This window comes from Panthera leo, chromosome A2 (assembly GCF_018350215.1).
Source record: "Panthera leo isolate Ple1 chromosome A2, P.leo_Ple1_pat1.1, whole genome shotgun sequence".
NCBI lineage: Eukaryota > Metazoa > Chordata > Mammalia > Carnivora > Felidae > Panthera > Panthera leo.
In genome coordinates this window covers 13,239,988-13,251,398 of record NC_056680.1, presented here as the reverse complement: position 1 = coordinate 13,251,398, position 11,411 = coordinate 13,239,988, and the positions used below count along the sequence as shown (strand labels likewise).

At 62.2% G+C, this 11,411-nt stretch overlaps 1 protein-coding gene across 4 annotated transcripts; it reads right to left on the bottom strand.

Moving 5' to 3' along the window:
* Positions 1 to 4,109: 4,109 nt before the first annotated feature.
* On the bottom strand, positions 4,110 to 11,073 carry ARRDC2 (arrestin domain containing 2). 4 transcript variants are annotated; one of them, XM_042928881.1, is made up of 8 exons: positions 10,314 to 11,073; positions 7,218 to 7,284; positions 6,833 to 6,980; positions 6,211 to 6,313; positions 5,846 to 6,102; positions 5,570 to 5,732; positions 5,140 to 5,297; positions 4,110 to 4,893 (listed from the first exon to the last, which is right to left on the bottom strand). In XM_042928881.1, exons 1-8 carry the CDS (start codon positions 10,933 to 10,935, stop codon positions 4,843 to 4,845), a joined length of 1,569 nt encoding a protein of 522 aa, XP_042784815.1. In that variant the 5' UTR covers positions 10,936 to 11,073; the 3' UTR covers positions 4,110 to 4,842. The 4 variants fall into 4 exon arrangements, with proteins under 4 accessions (XP_042784815.1, XP_042784814.1, XP_042784816.1 ...); XM_042928880.1 differs by having other exon boundaries at positions 4,110 to 4,896; positions 10,314 to 11,071; XM_042928882.1 differs by lacking the exon at positions 10,314 to 11,073 and adding an exon at positions 7,378 to 8,275 and having other exon boundaries at positions 4,110 to 4,896.
* Between the last annotated feature and the right edge of the window lie 338 nt (positions 11,074 to 11,411).

The following is an 11,411-nucleotide window of genomic DNA, read 5'->3' as shown; positions in this document are numbered from 1 at the left end:
CAAGCCCTCAACCAGAGCCGGGGGCGCCCGGCGTGGTCAATACTGTTGGACCTTACGTGTGTGTGCACGCAGGCTCACGTGGGTCCGTGTCCGTGGAGGTCTAGGCTGTGTGTGCCCGAGTTCACTGGCCCATTTCTGGGTCCCTGTGTGTGTGTGTGCATGCGTCTCTGCGTGTGTGTGTGTGTGTGTGTGTGTGTGAGATAGCTGCCCCCGCATGGAGCCCAGTGGGTCTAAAAAACAGACAGACTCAGCCTCTCACTGGAAAAGGTGCATCTGGGGGAGGGAAGTCGCCAGGAGCAGCTGGGAGGGCAGAGATATTGCTGGTGTGCGGGGGGCGCAGGGGGCCCCAAGGTCAGGAGGAGGCAGGGTCTGGGATAGGTCAGCCAGGTTGAAGGGACGGGAGCTGTGTGTGGGCGCCTGGGTGGCTAAGCTAGAGCTGAACTTTGGGATGAAATGGCAACAATTCCGAAGCATTCATTGAGCACCTAGTGTGTGCCCGGGAGGGCTCTGGGGTAACAGACACCACACCAACGAACGAGTAAATATATAACTTTGAGGAAGGGGGAAGATCAGGAAGCGAAAGGCATCAGGACAGGAGTCAGGGAATTGAGGGGTGTTCTGACCCAGAGACAGGGAGGGCATCCTGAGGCAGTGACTTGTGATCTGAAGCCTGCTGGGGAGAAGGTCCTGGGCATATCCGGGGAGAGGGAACTCCAGGGGGAAGGCACAGCAGGTGCGAAGCCCCTGAGGTAGGGATGAGCTGGCAGAGGGGCCCCATTCATGAAGATCTAAGTCCCAAGCAAGGAGGGGAGGCCTCAGGGGGCAGCACTGGTGGGGAGCAAGGCCACCAGGACGGGCTGTCCTGTAACTGGAGCCCTACAGGAACCCTCCACCCCCACCCCACCCACCCCCAGTGCTCCCTGCTCGGGACAGAATGTGCTGGGAGGAGAGGCCAGAGGCGGCTGTGCCTGGTGGCTGCAGCTAGGCAGCTGGAGGGTTCCTGAACAGCGGCCCAGCTGGGCCCCCTGCCAGCGAGGGTGGAAAACAAGCAGAGGGCGCCCTGCCTGTCACCCCCAGGGCCCCAGGGGCCTGGCCAAGCCAGGAAAGGAGACAGAGATGGTGAAAGAATCAGAGACTGAGACAGAGAGATGGTAAACAAGAGAGACAGTGAGTGAAAGACAGAGAGAGAGAGAGAGAGAGAGAGAGAGAGAGAGAGAGAGAGATGCAGAGATGGTGAGCCAGACGGGGAAACAGAGACAATGACAGACTGAAACAGAGAGACAGTGAGAGACTCAGAGACTGAGACAGAGAGATGGTGACCATAAGAGATGGCGAGCCAGGGACAAGAGACAGCAAGTGATAGGAGTGAGAGAAACAGAGATGCAGAGACGGTGAACCAGAGACAGAGAGGGGGTGGGGGTGGGGGACAAAGACGAGAGACTTACAGAAAGTGAGCAAAAGAGACAAGTGAAAAAACATGGGAGAGGCAGAGAGAGGCAGAGGCCCTCAAAGCTTCAAATAAATGAGTATCTAAATCAAAATTTCAGAGAGGGATGAGGGCTATGAAGGCAATAGGACAGGGAGATGGGACAGGGAGTAACAGGGAGTGTCACCTTTAACCAACAGGTTGGGGCGTTCTTGGAAAAATGAGGTTAGGAGGTGAAGAAGAGCCAGTCACAGAGAAGAAGAGCCTTTCAGCAGAGGGAACCACATGTGCAAAGGTCCTGAGGTGGAAACCAGCTTGGATTATGTGAATAGCAGTCAGGGATCCAGGGGGGGCTGGAAGGAGGGGTGGGTGAGAGGGGCCTAGGGAAGGGTGGGATTTTATCTCGGCCACCCTCCTCTATGCCTTATGGGCCTCACTCTGTGTTCAGGGGGTTCCCTGAATTCTGGACGACCCAAGCCAGCTCCATTCTGATTTTCATTTATCTGAACCGGATAATCCACCTCTTAAGGGATCAGGTTCCAGCCAGTTGCAGACGCAGAAGTCCCCGGGACGCGCGATGGCTTGCCCTCCCCAGGCTGCCAGGGGAAACTTTTGTAAAACTGTACCAGTGTCTCCTATTGTAACAAACACCTTACTCTTCTGTTTGGGGACAGAGTTCTGGAGACTGGGATCTTGTGTCTTGCACACCAGGGCGACAGGGAGCTCACCCCCTCCTGAGGCTATTTTGGAGGTCTGGGTGACCTGATCTGTGCTGTGGGTACATCTCCCCTCTGCTGGGCCCAAAGGAACCCCAAATCTGACGGGTTCAAAGCTGGATGCCAGGTCAGCTGCCGAGGGCAGACGCCGCTGGACAGGGAGGGCTGGGCAAAACCCGGGGCCGGAAGTCGGTGGGGATCAGGACCCAAATTCACACCACGGGTGGGAGACAACTGAGGCTGTGGCAGGGAGGTGTCCCAAGAGTCTCGGGTGAGGAAACTGGCTCAGAGCCACGTGACTTGCCCTTGCCCGTAGGTCACTCTGAAAGCTAAGCCTGAACCCATACCTGCCAGGGTCCAGCCCCTGGGTGCCCTCGTCCTCCTCCCTGTTCCTCAGCCCTGCCAATGGTCACCCCAGACTGCCAGTTAATTCTCACTGCCTGGGGCAAATGGGTGAACACAGCCGGGACTATTAAAACGGGGTTCTAATTGGGCCCAGCCCTGTGGGGGCGGGGCCTCGGGCCAGGGGCGGGGCCTGAGCGCCGGCTCGGCTGGGAGCCCCTCCAGGAGCCGACCTGTGAGCCTGGGGGTTCCGAGTGGGGACTCCAGACCCTGCACGAGTCACCTCACTCCGTTGGACTCCCTTTCCCTACCCGCAGCTCCAGAAGAATGACAACCTCCATGCCAACAAATCCTTGCACACGCATGCCCATAGCAGCCCTGTTCGCCGTTGCTAAAAGGTGGAAACGGCCCAAATGTCTATCGAGGGGTGAAGGGAGAATCCAAATGTAGCCCATCCACGCTACAGAATATTATTTGGCCACAAAAAGTTACGAAACGTTGACACACGCTGCCACGTGGGTGAAAACGTGGACGTTTATGCTGAGTGCAAGCCAGGCTGGAGAGGCCACAGGAGCATGATCCCATCTACGTGAAATGCCCAGAACAGGAAAATCCACAGAGGCAGGAAGCAGATGAGTGGGTGCCAGGAGTGAGGGAGGGGGGTGGGTGGGGGTGACTGCTAACAGGGGCGGGGTCTCCTTTGGGGAGGTGATGGGTGCACACCGCTCGTGTGAATGCACAAAACGCTACCAAACTGTATGCTTTAAAGGGGTTCATTTCATGGCATAGAAGTTTCATCTGAATAAAAACAAAAGCGGTTCAAACTCAAGCAAGATCCAACTGTCCCGGGGCGCCCCTGCCCGGCCAGCTTTTTTCCTCTCTGAGGCCTCTGTCTGCCTTCCCCCATTCAAGTTCCTAGCCTCTGTGACTGTGCTAGGGAAGGGGCATGGGGTCCAGCTCCAACCTGAGCTCAGCCTCCCTTTGTGTCCCTGGGCCTCAGTTTCTCCTTCTGGACAAGGGGCCCCTCCGCCCTCCTCGGCCTGGAATTCGACCCTTGAGATCCTGACACAAGATGGAGGTCATGGCCACTTGGCAGCTGGGGGAAATAAACCAGTAAGCCCAGTCTCATTCCCCACGCTTTTATTTAAAAAAAAAAAAAAAAAATCTGTAAAAAAGAGAACAATTTAAGGCTTATCAAAAATGATGAGTCCCAGGCGGGGGCCCCGCCCCCAGCTACGGCTGAGACTCTCCAACTGGGGGCTTGTCCAGCTGCCCCCTCACACTTTGTCCCTCCAGGATACAGGAGGGCTCCAGAGGCTCGCTGGGCCTCCTGTGTTACCCCAGGCTGACCTCTGACCCCAAGGTCTGCCTTAATATTCTGAACCGGGTTTCCCTGGTCATACAATACCCAGGCAAGAGCCCCCAGGCAGGCCCAGCCTAGGCCAGGAATCTCTCTCTGGCTTTCAAAGGCTGGAGGGGGGCCGGGGTGGCTCAGTCGGTTAAGCGTTCGTTCAGCCCTTGATCTCTGCTCGGGTCATGACCTCACGATCCGTGGGTTCAAGCCCCGAGCTGGGCTCTGCGCTGTCGGCATGGAGCCCGCTAGGGATTCTCTGTCCTCTCCCTCTCTCTCTCTGCCCCTCCCAGGCTCGTGCGCTCTCTCGAAATAAATAAATACTTTTAAAAGACAAACAAAACAAAGGCTGGAGCAGTGGACTCCTGCCACCCATAAGCCCCACGGAGCTCCAATGACCCGCTTCCCTGAATGCCTCACTCCTGGGCCCTCTCGCCTGCCGGCCCGTGCCGTGTGGCCTCAACGGAGGCACTCGCTTTCTGAGCCCCAGTTCTGAGATGAAGGGGGTGATCTCCGAACATCGCTCAGCTCTGACCTTCTCCGACTTCTTCCTCCTCTCGCTCGTCTGCCTGCTGGGCCGCTATTCACACGCCACCGCCTCAGCCGGAACGCCCTCTGCTCCGGGAAGCCCTCTCTGCTCCCGTCTGGACCCTCCCGGTCCTGGAGCTCTTCCTCCGGTCCCACGGGACCGGAAGCGTTTACGTCTGGCGACGTCTCTCCCAGACCAGAGGCTCCCGGGGGACCCGAGCCCTGTCCACAGGCCGGCGTGGACAAGACGGGATCCGACAGGCGGCATCTGAGGCCTCGCGAGGGCCAGTCCACGTCAGTCAGGTTCCAGACTCTTCCCCCGTCCCGGGTTCTGTCGGAAAGCCCTGCCCTGTTCCGAGCCGCGGATTCCCCAACTTCGGCGCGGTCCGGTCGGGCCGCTCTCGATCCAGCCGTTCCCCATGTCCACGGAGGCCGGAAGCCTGTGTGTACCCGCATCCCTCGAGGTATTCACTTGCCCCTCAGCAGGTCATGGAGCGTGGCCTCATGGCCTCTGAGGGTGGGTTCGGATCCTCCTGACAGAAAGAACCCGGTCAACTACCACGGCGGGGCTCCAGAGGCCCGGAAACCCCCCTCTCCCGCCCTGCTCGTCTCCGACTCCCGCATTCGGCCAGGAAGCGACCCGCGGTGCGGGCTGGGGCGCAAGGGGGGCTCGGGCCCTGAACAAATGTGTGCCATTCACATTTAAAACTCATCCGAGTCCCACCCCCACCCGGGCTCCCAGGGCCTGGAGAGGCTTCTCGGACCCCCAAGCTCACCTCGGAGTACAGGGGTGGGGGGCGGTAGCGGAATTCCTGGATATAGGCGAAGAAGGGGCCTTCAAGGTTCACGTCAGCGTCCTGCAGCGGTGGAAAGGGACTCTGCCCCGCGGCCGCCACCTCCCCACCTGCCACCACCTCTGAGTACTCGGGAGGAGCTGCAAGTGAGAGACGGGGTGGGTGAGGCCGGTAGGAAAGGGGAGCCCCAGGATCGGGGACAACGGCCAGGAGCCGGCGTGCGCCAATTCTGGGGCTGCCGGGCGGTGTGCCCTCAGGATGAGATTCTGCGGGGGGATCTGGGGCCACCGACGCGATCGTTACTGTGTACTTTTACAGGCGTGGCCACTGAGGCCGGGGGAGGTGGGGAGGGTCAGCCTGGCGCCCGCCTCTCCGCCCCCCTAGCCCCCGGACAGCGGGATGGGGAGCTCACCCTCAGGTCGCTCTGGCAGGGCCCCCAGCCCCCAGTCCAGCAGGAAGCTGGCACGGCTGCCCACGCTGGACGAGCGGCTGCCGAAAGGGTGCAGGGGGATGGTGCCGATGACCAGCGGCAGCTCCAGGAGCAACTTGGAGGTGCCAGGGATGTCCACGCAGACCTGGAGGGACAGACCGTGAGGGAGGGCCCCCGGGCAGCCTCGGGGGAACCCCAGTCCGGAGAACAGAGCAGATATAGCCGCCTCTGCCTCTTAGGACCGACGGGACACTCTACCTTGAGGGAATAGTCCACGTGTAGCACCCGGCAGTGCAGGATGGAAGGACCCACGGGGGGGATCCGCAGCGCCCGGCCCTGCCACAGCGCCCGCCGCCCGGGGCCCACGGGCTCGCCCGAGAGACTGGCCACCACTGCTCGCTTCTGCTTGCGGGCACCTCGGGCCATGAAGGTCTGCGTCTGGACCACTGCTGCCCGAGGCAGCACTGGTCGTGTGGAGCCGTTGTCGATCTCGGCGAAGACGGGGATTACCTCACCTGCAGTGGGGAGCGGGGGGGAGGGGGGGAGAAGGGGGGGGCCTCAGTTTCCCCGTCTGCAGCTCTGACGTCAGCCCTCTTCCCCAACCAGCTCCGCTCGCCTGGTACCTGGCGTATAGCCCTTTCGGTCAATCTTGGCCGAGAGGGAGACAAGGCCACGACTGCTGTACCACGATCGGGCGACTTTCTCCAGAGCTCCCGCCTGAGGGGCCTGGTGGGGCAGAGGAGAGGGACAGGAACAGGTCACTTTGTGCAAACCCCAGACCCCGCCCCAAGAGCTTCCCGACCACCCCCAGCAGAGGGGGGATTTGGGGCAGCGTTCCTGGGTTCTTCATAACCACCTGTAACAGACAGCCGCAGATAAAACCCATCTCAGAAGGCTGAAGGTGCGATGAACGAGCTAATCGCTTAGTATACAATCAGTGCTCAGAAAACCATGATCATCGCAAGTCCTGGCGGTCCCCCATTTCACAGATGGAACCCTCTGAGGCTCAGAGAGGGTGAGATACTTGTCTAGAGCCACACAGATTATTGGTGCAGGTGGGATCTGCACCAGCTCCACTGGACTCCAAAGGCATTCCCATGCCTGCCTCCCTTCCTGCCAGGGCCCAGCAGTGATTTCCCACTTTGTGAAGGAAGTGAAGGGGGTGAGGAGCCCGTCGGGGTCACCCAGCAGCCAGGCCCCCACCTGCAACGCTCCCATCCCACCTCCCCTGGAACAGCCGCTCACCAGCAGGGCAGGCGTGTTGATGTCCACGGGCTCTATGACAGTAAATACCTTCCTTGCCCGGCGGGCAGGGACCCAGGGCCGGTGCAGGGTGGCCTTGATGCAGTATCGGACACTGCCATGTTTACCCTCGAATGACGTCACCAGGGTCCTGGGGGAGGGGGGAGGGGGAGGGAAAGGACTTCAGGGGACGAGATACAAGAGGGGGGGTGGCCCCAGAGACTTAGGATGAGAGGCAGAGACGCGGAGGATCCTCCCCCAGGGGAGCAGTGCTGGGGTGCTGGGGTTTCGAGGGTCCCCAGATACAGAGCAATGGAGCCCTAAACCTGAAAGCAGCAGGCTTAGGGATTCCTCTGCAATCCTGCGCCCCAGACACCGTAAGACTTACGGAGGCAGTTGGAAGCTGAACGGGAACTCGTGGCGCCCGGGAGGCAGCGTCGTGGTCTCTCCGGTGTCTGCAAACAGAAGCCAGAAGGGGAGGCTCAGCGGCCGCGCCAGGTTCCAGGAGCGCGCGGCACGTGCGCCGCGTTGGGGTCGCGGGCCGGTACCTGGCGCGAGTAGCGTGGCACGGTGGCTCACGACCTCCACACGCTCGCTGTAGCTCTGCGTGTACGCGGTGCTCGAGCCGGCGCTGCGCGACTCGGTCCAGTGCACGTGGGCGCGGCCCCGCGCGCGCAGCTTCAGGGAGCCCACGCGCGCCGGGCCCGCCAGCTCCAGCAGCACTCGGCCGGCAACGGCCTGGCCGCCGCTGAACACCGGCTCGGCGCCCGCGCTCGCGCCATCCAGCTGCACCACGAACGCCTTCACCTTGTCGAACAGCATCGCGGCCGGGATGCGAACCCGCGACGCACACACCCTGGCCTCGAACCCGCGACGCGGCGGCACGGCGGCACGGCGGCGCGAGGCGCCGAGGCTACAGCTTCAGAACACGAACCGGCCCAACGTGCGCAGGCGCACTTGCGGACCAGGCCAGAAATTCCTGTGCGCCCGGCGCCGGCGCTGCCTTTATACGGCGGGCGGGGCGGGGCGGGGCGAGACACAGGCCCCACCCCCACAAAGGACCACACCAATGGCGCGGCGAGGGGCGTGGCTCCTCCCAGGCGTGGAGCAAAACCTCAAACGCCCCAGCTGCCTGCCCTCTACCCTCGGTGAAACTGAAGCATGGGGGCCAGAGCCGGTCTCTCGAAGACCCCGGGGGTAAAGAGGGGAAACAGGGCCGGAAGCGGGTCCCGGGCTTGAAGTTACCCAGCAAGAGCATTCTGGCACTAGGTTTAATCATCAACTGGCCACCACTTTCAGATATGACTCGAGACACGTCCAGCCCCGAGCTAGAGGGGTGTGGGATGGGCTGGACCCAATCGGGGCCTTGAGTGCCCAGGACTACCCTGGGCCTCAGTTTCCCCTCTAAGTGATGGCGGAAGGAGGAGGAAGTGCGTGGGGCCCTCCTCTGCTTGGGCGCCCGCCCCCCTCTTCTGATTAGAATCCCGCTTAGCTGGGTGACCCCGGGCTAGTGACAATCTCTTAAAACCTAAGTTTCCATGTTTGTAGAGCTGGCAGAAAATCAGTCCTGACCTCAGAATGTCGGGCCTTGAATCACTGTGTAGCCCATGCTCGACCTCTCCCGGAGCCTTGCTCCTATGTCATCAACCCACTCCCCACAAGCCGCCACTCTGTCGCGCCTCGGCGCTTTTGCCCAGGCTGTTCCCATCTCTCGATGTTCCTGTCCCAATTTGCAGCCCCCAGCAAACTCCTACAAACCCCCTAGGCGTCCTTGTGCCCACACCTGGCAGCCCCCCTCCCCCGCCCCTCATCCGGGCCCCAGTCCCCTCCCAGACAGCCGAGTGGAAGGGACGTCCCAGGAACCCCTAGGGTCAGGGCTGCGGTGTGCCCTCGAGACGGTAGGACTCCTCTCTGGGCCTCAGTTTCCTCAGAGAAGAACCTCCAGGGGAGTTTCTAAGGCAGTTTCCTCTTGGCGGTCTGCAGGGCACCGGCGCCCTCTGCTGGCAGCGAGATGCGCAGCTGCTCGAACCTACCCACTACCCTGGAGGCCACCTTTTGAGGGGCCCTCAGACGACCCTGGGACCACCCCTGAGGCCTCGGAAGCCCCAGTGGGAGGAAATCATAACCGGACACGGTAACCTGCAGTCAGAGTGGCCACAGGAGCATTGGGGTCAGAACAGTACGTAAGGGAGGGGCAGAGGCGGTAGACGCAGTGATCAGCTTGGGGGTCTGCACGGAAGAGGGGACTCTGAGACCAAAATGAAGGGCTAGTACCCCCCACCCCACCCCCCGCCCCACCAGGGCCAAGTGGAGCCCTGCAGGCTATAAGCCCAGGAGGAGATGGGGGATGAGGTGAGTCCATTTCACAGATGGGTCCCCAGAGGCCCAGAGAAGGGCAGGGCCTCACCTAAGGCTACCCAGCAGTTCTGCAAGCTTCACCCCTGCAGTGTCTTAATGAAGCAGCTGGTGAGTGGAACCAGGGGTGAGACCAGCCCCAACTTCCCTTGAACCTCAGGGGAAGGGAAGTGCCTCGGGGGGGGGGGGGGGCGGGGAGGGTCCTTCAGGTCTGGGTTTCCACAGCTAGTAAGGGGAGAGCCTGCATCTGGGGTGTTGAGACAAGACTGAAAGGCTGTGGGCAAAGCATCTGCTTGGAAAAAAGGGGGCCATGGGTGGGAAGCCAGGTCTGAGCGGCCTCTTTCCTCTGCCCATTATACAGAAGAGTATAGTGAAGTCTGGCTTAGCCGAAGGGGTTTGGCGGACCCAGGAAGCCAACATCCTCCACAGCAAACATAGCTCACTGCTGAGGCTCGCCCCTGGCCTGCTCCTGACTCTCTGTGTTGGCCTAAATGTGGGGGGCTGAGGTTCAGAGCTGGAAGTCTTCCCAGCCCGATCTGTCCCCACCCCAGGTCTCCTCTCTCTTTGGGATGCAAACCTACCTGCAGCTATCACCAGAACTCCCAACCCAGGTTAGAACTGGTTCCCGCAAACACTGGGGGTAAACTGAGGGCGCGGGAGATGGGGGTCTTCTTTGGGAAATCAGGGACCCAAATCTGGAGTTAAAAGGAGATCCCGGGGTCCAGAGAGAAGGATGTCCCGACTCCACCCAGGGGTTCTCCAAACTGTGGATAGGGGCCGGGGGGGGGGGGGGGGGGGGGGGGGGTTGGGTCCCGCCGCAAAGCCTTTAGGTGGAGGGTTTTCCCAGCTCTGTCAAGGGGGGGGTGCCCAGACACCCCCTGTAAAGGGGGGGTGTCTCTTTCCTGGGAAAGAGGATTTGGGAGGGGGGTAGGTGGGTAGGTGTCCTGTGGGAGGGTCAAGACCCTGGGGAGGAGGTCCCCACTACTTAAGAAAGGTCACTCGAGCACACAGCCTCTAAACTGAAACTCTCCCCGCACTGGAGTAGAGCACCCAGATCTGGGGCGAGGGTCCCAGGGGATCCCAGCTGGGAGTGGGGACGGGACGGGGCGGGGGGCGCTGAGAGGCTCACCTCGGAGCAGCAGCTGCCGCCGCCGCAGGTACGTCTCGGCAGCAGCGTAGTCGCTGGAAACCGCGTTGACACCCACGCTTCGGCCCTCGAGCCAGTGCGTCGCCGCCCCGCCGCGTGCCGCCACCTCCAGCGCTCTCACCCGCAGAGGCGCCGCCGCCTCCAGCAGCACCCGGCCGCACAGCCGCTCCCCGCCGCGGTACGCGCCGCCGGGGCCCCGGGCCAGCTCCAGCGCGAAGCTTCGCACGCCCCCAGGGCGCATGGCGCAGACCCGGGCGCACGGCGGGGACGCGGCACCCCGCTGGGAGGACGGCCCCCGCGCCCAGCGACCGGGGTGCGCCCGAGCTTCCTCCGGCTTCCGCGAACTCGTGCGGGCGCCCCGGGTCCCCCCACCCCCGGCGGGCGCGTCGGCCGCCGACTTCCTGGTCCTCCGCGGCCGCCCCCGTGACGCGCCCGGGGCCGCCGGGGACGTGCCGCCCGCGTGCCCGCGCTGTTGACTTTGCCACCCCCCGGCGCGGGGCGGGCCCTGTTTTTGCAGGGTCGGCGCAGTTGAGTCAGAGGCGGGCGGGGGCGGATGTGGCTGGCCCGGAGCGGAGGCAGCCACCGGGCTATCTTGTGGTTTCATCTGGCCCCTACCCGGCACCTTTGGCCCCGGGCACCGACCCAGCCTCCCACTCTGGTCTCCGTGCCACCTCCTGACTTTTCTCCAAACCCCCCCGAGCTCAGGTCTTGCCTCTTGGCCTTTGCACTGACTAGTCCCCTACTAGGAACGCCCTTCCCCAGATCGGCTCTCCCAACTCCCCCCCCCCACCCCCCACCCCGCAACCTCCGCCCCGCCCATGCCCAAATGTCACTTCCTCAGAGTCCCCTAGTCATACTCTGCCTTGTTGATTTCTTTATGGCTCTGGTCTCTGTCTGAGTGCTGTTTACCGTGCCTCCTCCCTCCGACCAGGTGATCTCCAAAGCTGGGCACTGTGCCCTATTCTCCTTAGCCCATCTTACAGAGAGGGAAACTGAGGCCCCCACAGGAGGGCAGCCTCTGCCCGGTAGCACCCAGCCCTGGTAGTCAGGACTCCCAACTCCGGTCTGGAGCCCATGGGC

What these genes read in the sequence shown, in the direction of transcription:
- ARRDC2 (XM_042928880.1), bottom strand. Translation starts at nt 10,935, where the DNA reads ATGAAACCACAAGATAGCCCGGTGGCTGCCTCCGCTCCGGGCCAGCCA. An exon ending in TCAACACGCCTGCCCTGCTG is followed by an intron (nt 6,314 to 6,832) that starts GTGAGCGGCTGT and finishes CTGCCCCACCAG; the next exon opens with GCCCCTCAGGCGGGAGCTCT. An exon ending in CCTGCCAGAGCGACCTGAGG is followed by an intron (nt 5,298 to 5,569) that starts GTGAGCTCCCCA and finishes TCTCACTTGCAG; the next exon opens with CTCCTCCCGAGTACTCAGAG.